General features: G+C 34.8%; 1 protein-coding gene across 5 annotated transcripts in view; it reads right to left on the bottom strand.

Annotated features, from left to right (window-relative positions):
* SIPA1L2 (signal induced proliferation associated 1 like 2) overlaps positions 1 to 21,184 on the bottom strand; it is a 151,911-nt gene that overhangs the window by 47,460 nt on the left and 83,267 nt on the right. For 3 of the 5 annotated variants that reach the window (XM_069800746.1, XM_069800747.1, XM_069800751.1), the window contains exons 7-11: positions 18,344 to 18,447; positions 15,523 to 15,600; positions 11,654 to 11,811; positions 9,548 to 10,124; positions 4,403 to 4,677 (exon numbers count right to left, since the gene is read on the bottom strand). In XM_069800746.1, coding sequence (XP_069656847.1) covers positions 4,403 to 4,677; positions 9,548 to 10,124; positions 11,654 to 11,811; positions 15,523 to 15,600; positions 18,344 to 18,447 — 1,192 coding nt within the window. The remainder of the gene's footprint in view (positions 1 to 4,402; positions 4,678 to 9,547; positions 10,125 to 11,653; positions 11,812 to 15,522; positions 15,601 to 18,343; positions 18,448 to 21,184) is intronic. The other 2 variants (XM_069800748.1, XM_069800750.1) reach the window with 1 other exon arrangement.

The following is a 21,184-nucleotide window of genomic DNA, read 5'->3' as shown; positions in this document are numbered from 1 at the left end:
TTTTGCTTGAAGTTTCATCTGTTTTCTAAACTTTCAAGAAATTGTTTCTTAAGCAGTTTCTTTTTATATATAATGGTAGTTGAACTATGTTCAACAGAAGTTTCAATGTAGTAAGTAAGATTCTAGTAGAATCTACAGATTAAAATGGATTTAGAAGTACTTGAATTCCTTGACTGGATTTGACTGATTAAGGATATAGTGTCCTTGAGCACTCCTGTGACAACACCAGTGAAAGCAAATGAGAATGTACATCACTATCCTCCTGTTAGGATGTGTATAATTCTAGCTACTGCACTGCAGTACTAGGTAATATTGACAACAACAGAAGAACAAATCAACAGTTCTGAAGGGAAAAACATAGTAAAGAAACAAATATGACACAAGGATACTTATTCAGATCCGAATACAATGACCAGCATGTTTGTTCTAATACAGCTTTGTAATTTAAAGAATCTATGTTTTAAATAGCAATTTCTTCTTTCTATCTAAATATCAGCCTGGTGCCATGCAAATAATTATGACTCTCAATTTGTGCGTGATTATTTAATTGCTGGGGCAAACTGAAAACAGCAGGAGCTTAGTCTCAAGTTCATTAATTTTACAGGATAGTAAATGAAAGGCCTTATTCCAGGATTGCTTTTGCATATCCTGTTATCAAGACTATAGGTAGAAGTATCTACATTAAGTAATGGAATGCATTTACTGAGCAGAATTTTCCTCTAATTTCCTAATCACTCTGTAACATTCCTTTGTAAGCACCTTCAACATTCCAAATAATTTATTTTCATGCTGAAATAAATTAATACAAGACAGTCTGCAGCAAAAAATAAATTGATTGTTAATAGTTCATTGCTAATATTCTCAGTGTATGCACACTTACACTTTGTTGGTTTTCTTTTAAAATATAAAGGGCTGATAGACTGAGGATGATTTGTGGGTAAGCTAACAGATGAAAAAATAAAATCAAGTTAAGAACTTGATTAAAGATCTCCACTTCAGCTGATACTTTTCCAAGGGACTGGGACTGCTTTGGAAACACCCTTGCACACTTGAAATTAATTTTCATTTGAAGGGTAGAATTCCCAAGACACTCCATGGCACTCATGTCCAATCTGTGTAAAGTCACTTCAGAATTTGATCCCAGCAAGGAATCAGTGCTGATAAGCAACCTAAAGAGAAAGTCCTCATTGCTTCGTATTCCTAAACCCCAGCATAGCTAAGCAGAAACTACTCTTTCAAGCAGTAGAAATCATCTGATTATCTCAGTAAATGAAAGACAGGCATTAATAAAATGATACATGGGGATTTTTCATGAAACTATGAATTTTCTTTTTGCTAAAATTATTATTTATATTCTTGTAAATGGATGTCAATTTTTATTGCAACTGATTCTTGTAGAAACAAAGATGAATGTATTTTTATACCTATGCACCGTGGACAAAAATTTGAAACCCCAGATTATGGCATTTAAAGCAAACATGTTTTATAAACTACTAATATCTACCCTGAGAAATAAGGCTGAAATACATAGGAAGAAAACCAAAACCCAACTGTCAGAAGATCATATGCTCTGTAGTACCAGTCAAACTTTCAAGGTACTTATTTCAGCCTCCAAATCTACTCTTCTACATACGTCAGATAAACTGAAGTATCATTTCTTAGAAGAAAATCTCTAAAAAAGCTGTAAATTAAAGCAATAATTATTGGAGCATACATGTGAAGCTTTCTCCTGCTTTTGAACCATCATTCTTCTAGGCATGTGTAGCATGTGGATCAAGGATTGATGAACTCACAACTTTGAAGGAAATATCTGTATGTCTGTTTTGAGTGTTATTTGATAATTATTAGGGCTACTTGACAGTAAAAAAGTTCTCTCCTGATGAGCTGGAACACCTGCCTTAACTGTAGCTCACAGATACGTGTTGGAAATCACTCAGAGAGTCCCAATTCTATTCTGTATAGCCACGCATGGATTCTCCAAGGACAGTGACATTTCTTGTCAAGTGAAAGTGAAACGGATTCTAGTTCTCCAGATACTCCTGTTTTACATCCAAAATTACTGCCTGTAAATTTCTGGGTAAACCCGATACCAGAGTACAAGAGAGACATGAACATACTAGAGCAAGTCCAGCAAAGGGCTACAAAGAAGATAAAGGGATCAGAGCATCTGAAACACAAGGAGGGGCTGAGAGCACTGGGATTGTTCAGCCTGGGAAAGAGAAGGCTCAGGATGCATCTTATCAATGTGTGTGTATAAATACCTGATGGGGTGATGGGGAGAAAAGATGACAGAGTAAGACTCTTCAGAGTTGTATTCAGTGAAAGCACAGCAGGCAACACGCACAAATGGAAATACAGGCAATTCTACTTAAGTATAAGTAAACCCATTTTTTATTGTAAGGATGATCAAGCCCTAGAACCAAAGTTGTGGAGTCTCCATCCTTGGAGATATTAAAAACCCAGTGAACATGTCCCTGAGCAGCCTAACCTTGCTTTGAGCAATGGGGTTGGACTCAACGATCTCCAGAGGTCCCTTCCAACCTCAGCTATTCTCTGTTTCTACAATTCTGCAAGATAAGACATTGCAGATGGCTAAGACAAGCAGTTGAGTAGGAGACAGGGAGATGGATTTGCACAAGTTTTAACTAGTAAGTAGCTGTGATAGACTACTTTCTTTCTCCAAACCTCTGGTAATTTATGCCTTACTGCCTTCTCCTCATTCCCCTGCATGTTCATATTCATAACTTGAATGCCTTGGTGTTTTTTGTATTTTAGAATAGAAACATAGTTTTTAAAAAAAAAAAACAAAAAACATTTTCCTTAGTAATTAGTCACACAGTTTTAAAAATGCAAAAAATTTATAAACAATAACAGCTTTTGCAGTTTTTTCCCAGTTTGGTGGCACTCAGTTAAAACTCCTCCTACACATAGACTGCGTGCCATGTATCATGCTGATTTGGGATTTTAACATTTTATTTCTAAAAATGTATCAAAGAAGATATAAACAATTCATACAGTATGTATTTTTCCATCAGGGCCTATAAAATACACGTTTTTACCTTCAATATAATAGGATCAGCTCATTAGGCTCATATTCTGTAAACAGCTTGGAAATGTATACCAAACAAGTCAGTGGAAATTCATACCCAGAAGCAGATGGTGAGAATAGCAAAGCTAAGCAAAGGAGGCTTAATTGCAAATTCTATCCAACTAAGCAAAACGGTGGTACTCTACATTCACAGGCATTTTCTTCAGAAAGGAGCCCAATGCATCAACATGCAGGTTGAGGCAGGGGAGGGCACTTCTGTGTCATTCATCAGGCCAATGACTACTTGGAGAATCGCCACCAATTAAACAGTATTCGTGTACAGTTGGCACCAACTTCACAGTGCTGCATGCTACGTAAAATTTTATGGCTTGTTGTCTTGCCAAAAGCAACACATCTAATGTTTTTTCTGTTAAATTAAAAATCAACAAGAGATTTAAAGTTGGCCTTCTACAACATGACAAGTAATTCAATTTACTCTGGTACAGTTCTCATTTAAAATGAGCCAAATTAACATGCCTAGACAAGGTATGTGAGAAATAAAGTCACACTATTATAAAGTTTTTATTTTTCTCTACTTCTTCTCTACCTCTTAATATTCAAAAATGGAGAGAGAAGCAAAAATCTTTTTGTCACCAAAAGGAACACTGACGAAAGAAAATTGCATTTCATCCCTGAAAACAATGGTAGACACTATAATAATCTTCACTACAGTCTTTTCCTGAGTGTGTGAGCATTTATTTCAGTTGCGGCAAGATTTCTTTGCTTTAGCTGACAATTTCATTGATGTAATTCACTGTTTAATATGACTAAATTAGATACCTGTAGAAAGTGAGGACAACTCTAAGACTTGGTACCATATATGTCCAGAACCCAGTATTTCACTACTTTTGTTAAAGTTTCAACATAAGAAAAAATAAACCAAATCTTTTTCAATAGTTAGGAGTCAGAGAAATGTCAGCGATGGACAAAATACAGTTTTCAGAGGATTCCCAATTTTCAAATTTAGTATTAAAATATAAAGTTCTCCTGTGGAAGAAAAGTCGTATCAGCTTTCATAACAGCTCAGTCATGATGCACTAAAGTTTACTTCTTACTCTTTCAAAGCCATATGAAAGTAAGTTTCCCATTAAATTTCTTACAGGATCCCATTTTATCTTCTATTACAAGCCAATAGGGGTTTTGAGGAAAAGATTGCTTTAAGAGCCTCAATAATATTATCACCAAACATGAGAGACAATATCAATTTCCTGAGGGCCTCCAATAAAAGAGCCATTGTTTAAGTAGCAGCAGAGAAAAAAAAAAAAACGAAACCAAACAGATACAAATGTCACATTGAGAACTGTTGCTCGTTACCTTCTAGGCGCTCCATCCTCGTGTGGTTGAATAATCACCACTTTTACTGTCACTGATGTACGTAAAAGATCAATCATTTGTTCATGAGTCAAAGTTGCCACAGCCACTTTACAGATCTCAACCAGGCGGCTCCCTTGCCTTAGGCCTGCCTTCCATGCAAAACCAAAGGGCTCCACGTCTGCCACTATCCCTTCAAAGTTCACGTGGAATCCAAGTTGGCCCAACCCATTCCTCCGCAGGGTCATTTCTGTGGTTTCACATCCTCTGGTCACTATCTAAAGAAGTATCAGAATGTTAATGCTATTGTCAGGACACCCACTTCTTTGGACAAACAAACAGGTCCGTTTTCAAACACTATAAAGCCGTGTATGGCTTGACATTAAATATCTGTACTATACTAATACTAAATTATTTTAACGTTTGTGGTTGAATGAAGGTTTCTGCATAAAACAAAATGAACAAAACATTTCACAATGCTCAAAATCTTACAGCCCCAGAGCAAGCAGCTGACTGGTGTCAACTTCCTTCCCCCTTACCCAACGTTAACACAATACCATTTACATTTTATTGAAAACTTAACAGCTGCTTTAGTTTCAAAACACAAAGCAAGCAAAATGCTGTCCTGTCAGTTACTTCATTCTTGTTGGCTGACTGACTGCAGGTGTGCAGGCATTTTTTATTCAGTATTAGACAGTATTAAAAAACTTGAGCTATAACATGAGCCAAATTGAGTGAAATGCTTCAGTTCTAGGAGCTTTTCTTCCTCAAGAACACAGCAATGAAGATAATTTTGATTTATTTTGCCTTGTAGTCAGATTCCTAACTACCACCATCTCCAATGTGGACATCACTAAAATGGGTAAGAGCTTTCATGTCACTGGGAAATATAGAAACAAAAAAGTTATTTTCTTCACTTTCAAGGAAAATGTAATTCTGTCATTATACAGAGTAGCCAAAATCCTTCAAATTCAGACTTTGCTAGGCAGGCTCATTTCTATATCCTATGTAACAAGTCCTCAACAGTTTTGCCCAGTAAAAAATAATCATACAATAGTGTGTGTGCTGGGATACTGCACCAGACTCAGAATGCCAAATTCTAGTCCACATTACAAGGTAAGTTTAAGAGTTACCCTAGCATTCCCTTCTGTCGGTGTCACAAAACCAGTATGTATTTTAGCTCCATTAGTACAATTGGAACAAAAACTTAACCACTGTGAAACAACATTACCAAAAGACTTTGTTCATAATGCATATCATTCAAAGATCTCACAGTGCTTTATAACACTCCAGCAAGGCAAATATCTGTCCTTTAACGATGCGTATGTTATGATACAGATCAAGGGATCTTGCCAAGGTCACGCTGCATTAAGAGCAGTTCTACAGTGCACCTTGTACCACAAAGGCGTTCACGCTGTTGATGGTTGCTTTTAGCTTGCATTACAAAGATGCAGACATTATTCAACTTCAGGCATCTAATTCAAGGTGCTTAAGTTAAGAGGCTACTGTCCTGTGTAGTCATTTATACAGGACAGGTCTTTGCAAAGATTGTTTTATAGCCTGAGCTTAATTCAGGAGGCTGTTTCGGAAGAGTTATTCTCCCCCTCCATTGCCTACTTTTCGGTACCTTAGTGAGTTTTACTCACTGCCTGAGTAAACTTAGCACTCACTAAGTGCTATTGCCTTTATAGAATATTTCTATATGGATATCTGTCATTCATCAGAAAAAATTAGAACTTGCACATATGAGAACAAAGTGCCACAAAACCATGAGTTATTGTAAGTTTGCTGATCTGAGGGAGATGGTCCATGCTCATGCTTTCAACCTGTGATAAACCCAAGGTAATGAAATACAGTTAGCCCTCATTCATTACAGGCTAATCTTCATTGAGCTGTGAAACACTGGAGAAAAATCTTGCAAGGATCTCAGATGATCTGAGAATCATTGCCTGGCAAATTTAGGCTGCTTAAACTGTAGTACTTTGACTTCATAAATGTTCCAGTTATTTCTGAAGATGTAGGCTTCAAAGTTAAAAAGTGAATGTCATTCTTGAGATGTCCAAAACATACTCTGGAGGTTTTGTTCACAAAATCGTGTTCTGGGTCTTCCTATCAAACAAAGCAGCTATTTCCTTTGTCATTATTTAGCTCAGAGTTTTTGGTGTCTTTTAGAAGCTTTCCATTTTAAACAGAACTTTCTTTTGTGCTTATAACTGTGCATGTAGTATTAAGAGCTATAAGGTATGCTGAAAGCACTAAGCTTTAACTCTTTTTTTTTCCAGCTCTGAGTTTCATCTTCAGTCACAAATAATTTTCAACAAGACTTTCATCATTTATGAACTGGATAAGTGAAAATGAAATCTTCAGCTCTTCATTAGTTTCCCTACACTTCTGTCACAAGTTTCTAAAATATATACAGTATTTAGTCATGCAGTGAAAAGAAGGACATGCTATGAGAGTCAGGAGCTCAGCTGAGGGATGGAATTTTATCCTTATGAAATTACATAATATTCTTTGGGGGGGCCGACACCTCTTTATCATTATGTCACAATTATAGACTACTGCAGAATGAATGCACCAGCCAAAATATACAGATTTTCCCAACTCAAGAGCACTCAAAATCTTTTCAAGTTAGTTAGAAATTCAAAGGTTAAAAGAGAAGGAAGATAAACATTCCCGCCAAAGATTCATCTATTCCCAATGGAAAGGATTCCAGGAGTTCAAGTCCTCCACGGGTATATCCCCTGAAAGGTGACACTGCATGTTACATAGTAATGTCACATAAAACATAGTACTGCTCCACTTCAAAATAGGTCATTCTGTTTACTTGGTTGCTGTTTCACTGAACTCATGGCTGTGCATGAACTAAGAGCTGGCTTCTCTGAATGCACTTAATGCAGATGAAATTAAAAGCCAGAGACCCTTTAAGTCCCAGATGAAATTGAAGAGGTTTTTAGTATACAGGCTTCTAAGGAAATTTTGCCGACTCAGATTCTTGCCTAAAGATCCATTCAGGGTTTTAATTTAATTTTATATCACTCTGGCATTCTCTGTTACCCTAAAGGTCAGAACCACTGCTTTTTCTGCCTTCAAACACAGCTCGCCAAGTTAATCTATAGTTTGCTTTTGCTGCTCTTTCTACTTTATATCACTAGATATTCTCCCCCACAAACACAGAACTGACTCTAGACTGACAAACCCCACCTCTTTTTTTAGTCCTGAACTGTTTCTTTTGGTTCAAACCAAAATTACAGTCTCAGCTTTTCACGTCTTTGCTTTATCTGAATATTCAGATGGGTTTCCTATTCATCTGCATGATTTAAAACCAGGCAATAAAATGTAGTTATTTCTTTGACAATCTCCTTTAGTAACTGCAACATTTTACTTACTGGTTTTAAGAAATGTTTTTACTAGTGACTAAAAAGGCTTAATAATTTGGTCACTGAAGTTTAATATTATGTCACAATTTGAGCTTTTATCTTTAGCATCTGCTGGCACATGTGGTTGTTGACCTTAGCTGCATTCTGAGTCACTTAAAAGGTTTTTAAAGGATGCATATGAAGTGTGGAATCAGAGATTTAAATACTTTTTAGTGGTTGTAATGGTCACCTCTGAGCTTCTATATCAAAATGTATATAATGACTGTTTAGAAAGCATTCAACATCATAAAACAACTAGGGAACGACATTAATATGCACCTTTCAAAAGAGAGGAAGAAGCACAGAAAAAAGAAGAAAACCATGAGGTAAGAAACAGGAATGAAAAAAGTTTTAAAACAAGTAATGACAGCTAATTTTTTTAAGCAATGTGAAAGTTGGATAGGTGGCAGCAAAAGAGAGAAGGTGGCCAGAGTTCATTGGAATAGATACTTGAAGCTAATATTCAGTTAACTTGGCAGTAACTGATGCTAAATTTTTGAGGCTTAAAGCCATTTTGACATTATTTAACTCAAAATCTGACCATAAAAAAGAGGAAGTATTCAAGTAAATATAACCATTTCATGTTTTTAATTACTGAATTTTAAATATCTATCCTCAGCAACTGGGCTATTTCCATGTTTTGTAAAACCAAACTAAAAAACAGCAGAAGGAATTGTCATCACTGATGACAGCATTAAGTTTTCACTGGAACTTTGAATCTGGTTTTCCATCTGTGTTAAGCAATTTATATAGTTCATTTAGCAATACTTCACAGGAGTGTACTACATGTACACTATTTTTCAGAAGGGAAATATCTGTCTAAGGAAAGGATAATACAACAGTGGCAAGAAGAGTTTAAAGACATTCATCTATTGAAAGATTAATTGTACTTTGGAAGAAAAAGGTTGTTATTTAGAGCATGATATTGAGCAATGCTAACTAAACGTGACTGAAGAACTACAGAGGCCCTAAAACACCAGCTGCAATCCAGCTGTTCCAGTGTGATAACAGTAAGCGTAATGATTTCTTTTCAGTACCGGGCTTTCTAATAGAAACAAAACTGAGACCATCTAGATCACTTAAATTACGATCAAAGGGTGAAGCGTAACCACATGAAATAGATGCATCAGCACTTTTACCTTGGAGCTCCCGTCTGTTCATTTGTACTGACTGAAATAGTTACAGGACAGTTGTGCTAATAGGGTCATCAAGCATCTGAAAAACTTTATCCAGTCAGCTGTAAAAACTGGCTTTAATTGCTCTAGTTTTCTTTACTTCCTGCAGTTGCTCAGTATAGAGGAACAAATCAGCAGAATCACTTATACAAATTTTTCTGCTAATATTCACAAAAAGTCCAAGTGAGTATATTTTACACATTCAGATTTTGTATTTTTTTAAATTAAGGTATATTTCTACCTACAAAAGTGTGATTTGAGAACAGGCTACAGCAAGAGAAGACAAAAGCTTAGCCTTTCAATCCTGATTTCAACACTGAAACCATCCATGGCCTTAGCTAAATCTATCAGATTATTGGTATCAGATTCCTGATCCCTGAAAATGGGTTGATAACACTTATCTCATACACTGTTGTGAGGATTATTGTTTGTAATGCTCTCTGAAAACACTCCCAAAGTATAAACGTAGGAGATTTTTAATTGTATCTCAAAGAAGATGGAGACAAGTAACACTTCATAAAAATTTGGAATTCCAGTTTAGAAACTATACTTACTTCAAGCCTTTGAACAATTTCTCTGATGTCTTCAGTACAATTATCTGCTGCAGACAGAAGAATACATTCTCCTCTTTCATAAAATATTTTGATGCTCATTAATCCAGACGTCCATCCAATAACATCTCTGCAGGAGCAGTTAAACACAACATTTTTTGATTCCTTTTCAATCAACATGATAAACTCATTGGAGATTCCAAGGAGACATTCAATGTCAGCAGACTGGCCAAAATCTCGTGCAATCACATTCCACATAATTGCTCCAACACTGAATAGATGTGCATCTTTCCTTGGTTTCACTTTTTCCTTTTTTTTTGCCCCCAAAGTAATAAAGCTAAACTTTGCTGAAGTATCCACTGTAGCTGTGGTAACAAAATTTTCTGCCAGATCTTTCAAGTATTCTTGACGTGTCCTTGTGGCCATAGCTCGAAATTTTTCTGACTTATGTGCCGCGTTTTCAGCATTAATAACTTTGGCTAAAAGGAAGTCCCTAAAGACTGCTGATTTGGGGAAAGTTACTCCTTTGGGAATGGGTGGACCGAACGGAGGTACATCTTTTGATCGTGAAACACCAACACTGGAAATAGAAAGAAAAAAATATAATGGTTAATTCCTTAAAAAAAAAAAAAAAAAAAAAAAGATTGGATGATAAGCAGAACTGTGATCCATGCAGTCCATTTACATAGCTGGGTTTAGCTTTGACATGTCAATTTTCAGACTTTTTAGACACATCCAATAAAAATGATTGGGTTGTCTGTTTTAAAATGGCTTTTTTCTTTTAAATATATGAAAGACTTTATGGATGTATCTTACTAACACAAAAAATATCAAGGATGACTTCTTAGGGTGTCACTGCCTCCTTTCGTTAATGGAATAAATATCAGAATGCTTTGTGAGACTTAAATGAGAGAAGTATTTTTAAAAATTCTATTTTTTATTTAAGTCTGTATCATTTTCAGCTGTCACTTAGTTGCATGATCTTAAAACTAAGAAATGTATATATAGAAACAGAATTTATTTTAATCCTCAGACATTTCGCTACAATGAAGTGTGAAGTCAAAGTATTGGTGTCAAATGTGTCTACAATGGGAGCATTCTGCACCTGTTTAAGTTGCCTACTCTATTTTCATAAAATTTCAAAATACCTGCAGTTCTTGATATGGACAGTTCACAGCAAGATGCAAAAGGAATAGGAATATTTTCTCATTTATACAATTGATATCTACATAATGTATTTCAACTGAAAAAGGATTTCAAAATACTGTGTGACCTACATAGAACTACTACTAGTTTGACTGAAACGCAGTCACATTTGGGATCACAGACAGACATCATTTAGTACTAAGAAATATGTAACTTATGAAATATCATGTATTATTAAACACAAAAGAGCTACTGAAACAAAATTAAGTTCTAAAAGACAGCTAAAAGACAGCAATATGACCTGACCTCATGACGTACTTCAATTTCATTGTAAACAATGAATAAATAACATTTATACATGCTAAATCTGCACCATTATGCTTCAAGTACTTATCATTATTTGCACAATTCCCAATCAGTTCAAAACCACGCTTCCACCCTGGTTACCTTGCTAGAATTCATGATCCAGTAACTTAAATGTGAGAGTTATGGTCATCTGAAATTTGAGATGTTTTTATACTCCCCAAAAGTCCTCATTCATGTGCTTAAAGGTCATGACTCATCCCAGTGTCATATTGTCATACTTGGGGGATTTATACAGGTTAATAGTCTTCTAAAATACTTTATTTTAAATCACTTTCTTTGAAAAAGGAAATGTGCAATACAAAATCTAAATTAATTTATATTGCTATGTCTGCAAATCTTATTTTTCACTGACTTATTATATCCTCATTTTCTGCCCATAAGTCAGCAACACAGAGTTCTGCATATACCCATTTAAGTCCACAAACTCTGCCCCATAACTCTGTGCAATGGAGACATTGGGGTTTCAAACTCACAGAAAATGTAGCAGAAATTTTAAAACTGTATACATAGTATCTCTAGAAAATACCAAACTGTTAGAAGAGGCAGTGCCATTGTAGTCTTAATAACAAACTTAAATAGTTATAAGGCTCTACTCACCTATAGCACACATTTTCAGTGCAAGGATTATGCACTTTGACTATGACAAATACATGTTGAAAGTGGGAACGAATATTTTTTGGAGTAAAAGGAAGTGCTCCTGGCTCTTGGAAGACAATGGTAACTATATCATTTCCTATATGCCTTTTCCTTAGCAGCTAGACAAGAAACATGCATTGAAAAATTAGTTATAAAAAAATAATCACAGTCTCTTTATTTTAGCAAAAAAATCCCCAAACCAAAATAAATGAAGCTTAAGTTTTCAGAAATAACTTTTAATTAATCATATCCTGGATAGCTACAGATAAAGGATATTGGACTGAACTGCAAAAAGATAGGGAAAGGAAACTGGTCTAAGTTCACAAAAATACTAGTGCGTTCTCTCGCATCCCCACACTAGTTCTGCATAGTTTCTGCTCATTTCTCTTTTATTCTATAAGAAAAATATATTTCTCTTACTTTAGTGCATCATGTTAGTAATAAAAAAAGTTACATCACTTCACATTTCTTACTACCCAGAGAACTGTACATCAGTTCCCTCTTTACAGTGTAATATTTGCTTCTATATGAAAAATACAATACTGCTTTTCTTTCTCAATGAACCTTCCTTTTCCATGTTGCATTTTTATTAAACATTGTCCTTAATATTATGAGCTTAATTTTTTTTAAAAATAGATTATCATTAATACTTATCACAAATTTTAACAACTGCAGTTTGAGGAACAGAGCTGAGGCTCATGGAGAAACAATAGCTATTAGAAACTCATTAATTAAAAACTTATTCTTGTAATTGGTAGTTATTATCATCAAAATATATTTAAGGAATAATTTAAAGTATTAAATCATTGTTACAGGCTAAAACTTAATAAAAACTACAAAACATGTCCAGAAATAAGGGACCACTTCTCTCTCTCTCCCAAAATAACCCCCAACAAAACAACACAGTAAAATGATGTTCACTTTCCTCACGGAAGTATATTGTACCTCTCAAATTTTTTACACTCTTTTCTTAAATACCTTTGCTTATAAAACATCCATGTATATTACCAGATGGAAAAAAGCAGTCCAGCATGTGCTGCATTTTAAATATCCACCCAAAGTCTGTCAAAGACCTTGCATTGTCAACTGATAAAGCATACAGACACTTAAAGCTTTACCTTAGTTCATGTGTAACTAAAAAGGATACAAGAATAAATTTATTTGAAAACTTTATGACAGAACAAGTAAAAATTTCTCTATCGAGCTGATTTTACAGAACATAATCTTTCTAATAGAAGAGTATTTGCTTGTATTTTCTCAGTTCCATCAAAAGTTAGTATGTCAGCTACCAACAAAAAAAGCAAGGTTGCACATGCTAAAGCCTAAGACCCATAAGTATGTTTCATTACATCTCCTAAAATAACACAAAGATTGGTATTCTAAAGGTAGTAAGAAGGGCCAAAGCCACAATTTTAAAGCACTCAGTATATCTATATTATTGCAAACATAATCAAAATCCCAAATGCAGATTAAAGAAATAAGACTTCTGATGAAACTTTAAAACAGAACATAATATTTGGTGTAAGTCATGGGGCTCAGTCAAGTTTTCAGGTTTTTAAGACTAAAATCAAAATAACTGTCTTTGAGCAATTTAACTCAACATCCTGTTGCATACAAATTACAGTAGAAATATACTACATGGAACTGATCACAGAAATAAGTATGTCAGGTATACTTTAATTTGCTGAGCCATACAATTAGATCATAGTAGTGAAGCACAAGTTCATGTTTAGAGGCTATTATTATCTCACAGGTTGGAATTTACACCTCAGTTAAATTTGTAAGAAACCTTCCAATTATAAGGTACAAGGTGATTCATTTCTGCTTTTGTTATATAACTAACTGCCCAATTACTCTTTCTTGCTATAGTGGTTCACGCCTATGCCTATACATTTCCACAGAGCAAAATTACAAAAATTAGAAAGCAACATCCTGTTTAAAGTTATATTTATTTCTCAAGACAATCACTGTTTTCAAGAATATTTTCTGCTTTTGTAGACCTCTTTAGGAGGTTCTGCTTGCCATCATAGGTTGCTTAAGCGAGAATAGCAGTCACTTAATAGGAGGTAAGTTTTAGAAACATTTAAGATTTTAGTAGCAAAAAGAGTCTTTTCAGAATTATGGCAGTTCCCATATCCTATCTTTAAATTATTTTTCAAGAGCTTAAACCTCTAAGAGGCACAAAAATAGGAAATAGGAAGTCAGGTCATCATTTTTAAGAACCTTACCAAGCTTGCAGAGATCTTAGTGACTTCTTCAACATTTTAAAATAAAAGCAGTGTAATACTGTTATAAATAACTGTCATGCATAAGTGGTCAGTGCACTTCAACACAATGCAAGGCAAAGCACAGTTGTGGCTGTGCGCAGTTTCATAATGCAAAGAACTTGGAAAAGGGAGAGAAGTAAACTGGAAGATGGAAAGAAGTGCTCTGGATAGGATAAAGGAATAGGAAAAGAATAAAGTATTGAATGGAGAAGAAGGAGGGAACACATACTTCCCTGGGAAATGCGAGATAAGGATAGCATACTGAAAATGAAAAAGGAATTGAAGGAAACCGGAACTAAGCAAAAAGATTTATAAGAAACCCTTTTCTAGTTTCCATCCTATAACCTAGATTTTCCTCCCAACTTTTACCTCCTAGGTTTTTTTTTAGGTTCTCAGTTTCCCCTTCCTCTCCCATTTTGAGGTCTGCTCAGATTTGGGGTTTTGGGGGGTTGTTGTATTATTTATTTTTTTTTTTAATCTGCCTTTCTAACATATTCTAAAGAGTCTCATGCCAATGCAGAGCACAACAGGAACACTCAACAGGGTGCACAGATTACAGAGGATTACGTACAGTAAGGAGACATCAAACACACTTTGACATCGTTCTAGTATCAGTCTAAATTGGCATGGTAGAATTTGAAAATGAACCCAATCAAGTACAATAAGCAACCAAGAGGAAATCAGTGAAGTTTTATGTAAGAATACAAGACAAGCAAAGGGGAGTCCAGTAAGGAAAATATGTTAGAAAAGCAGAATCCATTAGATTAAAATCTCAAAGTTAATATAGCTTCTATTATTTGGTATAAAGATTTTTAACTACTCAATTCTTAATTTTCAGATATGCATCTCTGAAGAAAAGTACTGTCTTAAAACTTAGCATATTTACAGGTTATGCCCAGCCATGAAAATCTACCCACTTCTGTGGAATTTTAATTGCCTAGTCAAACTGCGAAACAACAAGGAATTCTTGTTGCAATAGCAGTGAAATATATTCTTTGTTCAATTAAATGATGAAATGTCAAGAGTGAAATAAGAAAACCATCAAACTTATTTTAGTACATTTCTAAAATAAGTGGTTTCAAAAATTTTATTTTCGATTTTTGTTCTTAAGCAGTACCAAAACCAGAAACAAAGGGCAAAAGATACTTCATCAGATCCAGTTAAACTGAGTTTGGTATAACCACATGTCTCATTATCCCAACCATTTTAACAGTAGCTTAAATTCAACAAGTTTATTTCATAATTGCATATCTGTTTCATTTTTAAGTTTTCATTAAACCAGGTGAAAACTGGTTATTTGAACTAATTTGGATGAATCAGGTCTGACCATGTGTACACAAGCAGACTGCAAATGTGTGAATGGGAAACTTGCAAGGGAATGATTTGGAAAGGGACGTTGCAAAGGTAAAGTTTAAAGGGGAAAGCCTTGAACTATGATTTGAAGAAAAGGCCAGTAAAGGAAAGAAAACTGGCCACACCAGGGCTGGTAGTCTTTTCTGTCCTAGGGAAGGAGCAGCTGACTTGAAAGTTCCCAGCCTATGTTGCAGCCAAAGTGAAAATTACCTTGCTCTTTGGATCTCCTGCTGGCTCTAAAACTAGAGGGATGTCCTGATCAGGGACCAAGCAGGGCGTAGTTATGTCCTGGAAGAAGCAACAAACAGTTCTGGTGTGGCCTATTTTTGGCTCACAGGTATTTGGAAGCTAAGCAATGCTTAGTGCTTGCTCATTGAAGGCTGTAGTCCTAGATGAAGAGTGACTCAATACCTTGCCCAGTCATTACCAAACAAGGGACATAGGGATAGGATGCAATAACCTCATTGCCAGTACATACACAATATGCTAGCAAAAAATAACTATTGAATGGGGGTCTTCATTGCTAACATAACCTAAAAGGAAAATTACCATGGGGTCTAACTTCTCCTTGCTTGGGTATGTAGAGTTAGTGAGCCAAACCCTGAAGAGACAAAAAACATTCATATTCCACAGCACCTGTAAGTCTCTCTCTGTCTTGAGCACAACTGATGCAACTGCATCTGTGGTCTTCAGCATCTGAAGTGTCTCAAGGAAAAAGACCTAATCGAATTTTATCCTAGCTTGTGAGAAATAACACTGTTGATACATTTCACACTTCAGTATGTATTCTGGAACTAAACAGTAATAGGAGAAAATTAAACAATGATTACAGAACCCTTTTGCACATTAAGGCTGGCTAAATTCTGGTCATTTGGGTGCACTTGTCACATTTCATTAAGAGAGTGTCCATGCTGTGCAAACACTGCTAGATTCCAGCACCTAAAAAAATAATGTGGTGGGTCTTCAGATAGGCATGCTACTTGAACTTGGAAAACTGCCACATTATTTTGATCCCAAGAAAGGCATGAATAACAACATGGTGCTTTACTAAATATTGAACCTGTTAAAGTGACAATGATGAGAGCTTACTACAACACTGTGGAAAGGGACTGCTTGTTGCTGGGGAAAATCATGAAGTTAAAATTGGAAGATTTTGCTATACACAAGAATCAGCACCTGACTATAAAGAAAGACGCATAAGGAAATTATGAGAATGAAAGGAAGGCACAGGAAGAAGTGAAAGGACAGTAATAGGAGGTGGCTGAGCAACACAGGAGTGAAGTTGACAAACAGCAAACAATCATGAAAATTAGCGGATTGTGGTGAGAGGATATCCTGTTCTCACAAACAAGGGAAAGTCATGAAAGACAACAAAAGTAATAAACTCCAAGTAAGGCCATATTTACTGTCAGTGCCTGTGATTAGCCATGCAAATATTATTTTTTTTCCTTTTAAGGCAAGCTCATTCGGTGTATTATATCTTCTTAACAGTGTACAGTTTTCCCTATTTACATGTCATTTCCAGTCAAAGAGTGTTATGACTGATTACAGACAGAACAACTCCTAGTGCGTTTACTAAATTACACCTTATCACAATACAGGATTAAGTGAAAGTTTAGAGAAGTGAAGCAATCTCAAATCAGTGATGATGATCCTCCACCTTGATTCCTAGCTATTGGCACAGTTGAGTGTGTGACATAGCTGAACATTTTGTTTTCTGAAAGCCACACATTTTAAGATGTGAGTCATCTAAACATTCATATTATTCATATAGTGAAGAGCTTCTGCCTTTTGATTCTTAATTTAGTTTCTTTAAACCACATCTAAATCCTAAGTGTAATGGAGTAAAATTTGCAGTTGTCTTAACTGTTCACTTGAAACAGTTCTTCAAACAGTTCAGAACATTATGCACTGACTATTTAAAACACATAAATACATTATATACTTTCTTCCATTTCAGTTTTCATTTATCCTTTCTCAAGAATTTTAATCATTTTCCTTTATGTTTTTTTTGCTGCCTTGACACATCTCTTTTCCTTCCCACAAGACCTATTGATGGGGTAGACATGAAAGATACAACTCACATATGGTTTAACAATCAGTAACCATCTTTTGTATGCTGTTCAAAAAGAAAGTGAGATAGCGTCTTTTTTTCATTACAACCCTCCAAAATGTCTGAAATCTTTGTATCTTGCATGGCAATGAGAGAATATTCTAAAATTAACTAAATAAATCCAATGCTTATTTCTGCAGACCTAGAAAAATGCAGAGTGGCAGCGCAGAAAGTTACGAACTATCATCAGTCTGACCTAAGAGCAATTCTACCACTTTTTCTTTTTTTAAGTGTTAATGTTGATATATTACACCAAATGTGCTTGTACTTTTTTATTCAGTTGCAAGAAATATTCAAGACAGGCAAGACAGAGTAACCTTACTGGTGCACTGCACACTTTGGATGCTGTGCTGTTTTTTAGCCATCCTTAATGCTTTAAAGATATCCTGAATTATTACATAAGCAAAGGGAATACTCCAGAAATAAAATAAGTACACTGCAGTTTTCTGTCTTCACAAGCAGACACCTTGAAGGATAAAGTTAAGCATTTATTACTAAGCTGTCACATTAATAAACATTTCAAGATCTGTAATATTAGGATTAAGTGGAATCGTTTCAAAAATCTTATTACATGCATATTTTAACCATCAGACTATTTTCAAGCTTCATTCCATTCAATGTTTAAAACATACATGATGTAAATCCAGTCCAAACTGAAAATAACTCATTCACCACAGGCAACATTACTTTTTAATAATATCATGATATGGGGGAGATAGGATTTTTATATTATATAATTCAGGAACTTATCCTATGAGATTTCTAATCCCTTACAATATTTCAAGAAAAAAAATAAAATACAATTGAGTCATACTTCATATAAAACAATTCAGTTTTAAAACAGTATTACTTTTAAAAAAAAACCTCAATCTCAAATATTTATAGTGCAAAATTACAATGAAAAGTTAAAAAACATACCTGTTGCCTGTTACTGGGCATGTATGGAAGCATTGTTGATACATGAAACATTAACTCATAATCTTTATAGGTAGTATAGAGGGAATGAGTTCCTGTTGAATCAGCTGAAAATGGATTTAATTGCAAGAAGGTCAGTAAAATAGAACATTCATACTACACTTTTTAGGACACCACTCTTCACATGCTATGATTTAAATCTATTAATGCAATTTAAAACCTTTTTCAATAGAACAAAACCAGTTTGCATCAGCTAAAGATCTACTCTTTAGTTTCATATTATGACATAGAAGGGTCCTGCAAGAAATTGCCCAAAGAATTTGCTATCTATGAGGCCTAAATGATCTAATTTTGAATATATTGGCATTTCACAACACAAAGAACAATCACTTAGCTACTTGAGAATAGTTTTATATAACAAATATTCTCATTATTTAAAACATTAATAAGGACAATTGACTAATCCCATACTTTACCAAAAATAAACTGACAATGCTACTCCAAATCTGACATTAAAACACATACCACAGATCTGACATTTTTAAAACACGAAATATGTACATAATACATTGTAGTACAATGTCAAATAATTTTATTGGGAATTTTCAGATCTTTAAAAATTATTAAAATACATTTCATGTACAATATAACTTAATATTTTTATTTATTTTATTTAGGAAGTTTATAAATAGGGATAGCATTTCAGAATGTTTACAGCAAATTAGATGAGTTTTACTCTGTAGTTATAAATTAATCCTTTTTATTCACCTTCTTTAATATGTATGGATTATTTAAGTAAGCACAACTAACTTTAAAGCAGGAACACACTATTGAGTCAAGACAACCATCAATTTTTCTTCTCTTTTTCCATGTTCACTCATCTTTTAATACAGTTTTTTATCATCTACACCAAGAAATGTTCTCCTGCACTCTCTTCCACACACTGTTTAAGGTTTTGGGGGTTTGATTTCTTTTAAATAGTAACTGTATTCCAAATAGAAATTGATTGGCCATGTTAGTTCTCCGGTTAAAAGTATATAAACATACACTTAAATATAAAATTCAACAGTAACAACACTTTATCTCCAGTCCTAAATCTGAAAATATCTATGTGCGTGTATAATTTTGAACACATTCATATTACTACTGGCTTTATCAGTTATGTTTGTACAATAATAAAATTAAGTTCATTTATTAATATTGATGTAATATAAATTACACTTACACAAGAAATAGGAGCATAATTTCCACTGAAGTTTCTTACTTGAGTGTTACCAAAAAAAAGAAAACATTATTGCACTCCTCTATTTTAAAATCTTTGTTGAAAATGTAATTCCCTTATAACCTTTCCATTGCATTTTAGAAGGACAGCGTTTTGAAGAGATAGGAGGGAATAAACTATATTGGGAAATGCAAGTATCTGCCTAAACTACACTGATCTCAGCAACCCTACTCCCCAACTCCTTTTGCAATTAGATATTAAATAAAGCCAAATTTTCTTGAACAGATATTGCACAAAACGGTCCCTTTAAATACTTATTACCAAAAGGCAGATTCCTTACCCTCAGATCAATGCTTTCCTAATACAACATCCTACTTAGTTGAATACTTTTGATTTAGCACCTGTCTGGAACTGAGCTAGCAAGTTTTTCTTCTGAAATTTAGTCCCTTACACTAAGCAAGCTGAAATCTTCTAACTCAACAGATGCTTTACCGAACACCTACTAACGGCCCACTGTGATTACGTTTACATAACGGTTGCTACTACAAACATTACTCTGCTGACAATTTTAGTGGAAAAAAAAAATTGTATCTGGGCTGACATTTTTGCACCTCATTCCTTTCTGAACATTAGTTTAATTTCACAAAGTTTGAGAAAAATTGGCTATTTTTTTTTTTTATTTATGAAACATTGCTGCTTTTTTGCAGAAAAGTACCTTTTACCAAACGAAGTGAAACAGCACTATTCCTCTGTAGATATAAAATTGCAATGTTTCCTCAATTTCTTTCACCTTCATTTTTCTCTTTACAGGTATAAGGAAATTAAATGCAAACATAATCCAATTTACCCATAATATAATCCATAATGAAAGTCTGAACATTACAAATGAGAATATTAATGTTCCAATAACAACATTTTAATTCCTCATTTCTAGTAGATGGATATGTTTTAAAACATATACTAAACAAATTATATAGTGTTGAATTGGTAAAATTTCCTCTAACTTTCTTATTTCTTGATCTTGGGATTTAGAATTACATGCCATTAAAACTGCACTAAAGAACAGCAGAAAAGAGTCTGTAGTTAACATATTCCACATGTTCTTCAGATTTGCACTGGGTCTGGCTTGGATGGAGTTAATTTTCTTCATAGCAGCCCATCTGGTGCTGTGTTTTCTATATGTGATCAAAACGGTGTTGATAACACACGATTGTTTTAGCTATTGCTGAAGAGTGCCTGCGCAGCATCAGGGCTTTCTCTGTTGCTCGCACTGTCCCCCCCTGCCCCTGGGAGCAGGCAGGCAAGTGTGTAGGTAGATGGGCAAGAGTTTGGGAGGGGACACAGCCAGGACAGCTGACTCAACCTGACCAAAGACATATTCCATAACCATATAACGTCATGCTCTGCAGTAAAACTGGAGCGGGGGGAGTTTTTCCGTGGTAGCTGTTGCTCAGAGACTGGCTGGGCATCAGTCTGCTGACGGGAGGTGGCAAGTGATTGTTCTTGCATCACTTGTTTTGGGGCGGGGGGGGGTCGGTTGATTGTTGTGGTGGTTTTTTTGGTGGGGTTTCTTTTTGGGGGTGTGATGTGTGGTTTTTTCCTTTCTTTCCTTCACTTATTGA

The sequence above is a fragment of the Haliaeetus albicilla genome, chromosome 13, assembly GCF_947461875.1.
Source record: "Haliaeetus albicilla chromosome 13, bHalAlb1.1, whole genome shotgun sequence".
In the NCBI taxonomy this organism is placed as follows: Eukaryota; Metazoa; Chordata; class Aves; order Accipitriformes; family Accipitridae; genus Haliaeetus; species Haliaeetus albicilla.
Note: the sequence above shows the minus strand (reverse complement) of the source record. Positions and strands in the feature narration are given on the sequence as shown.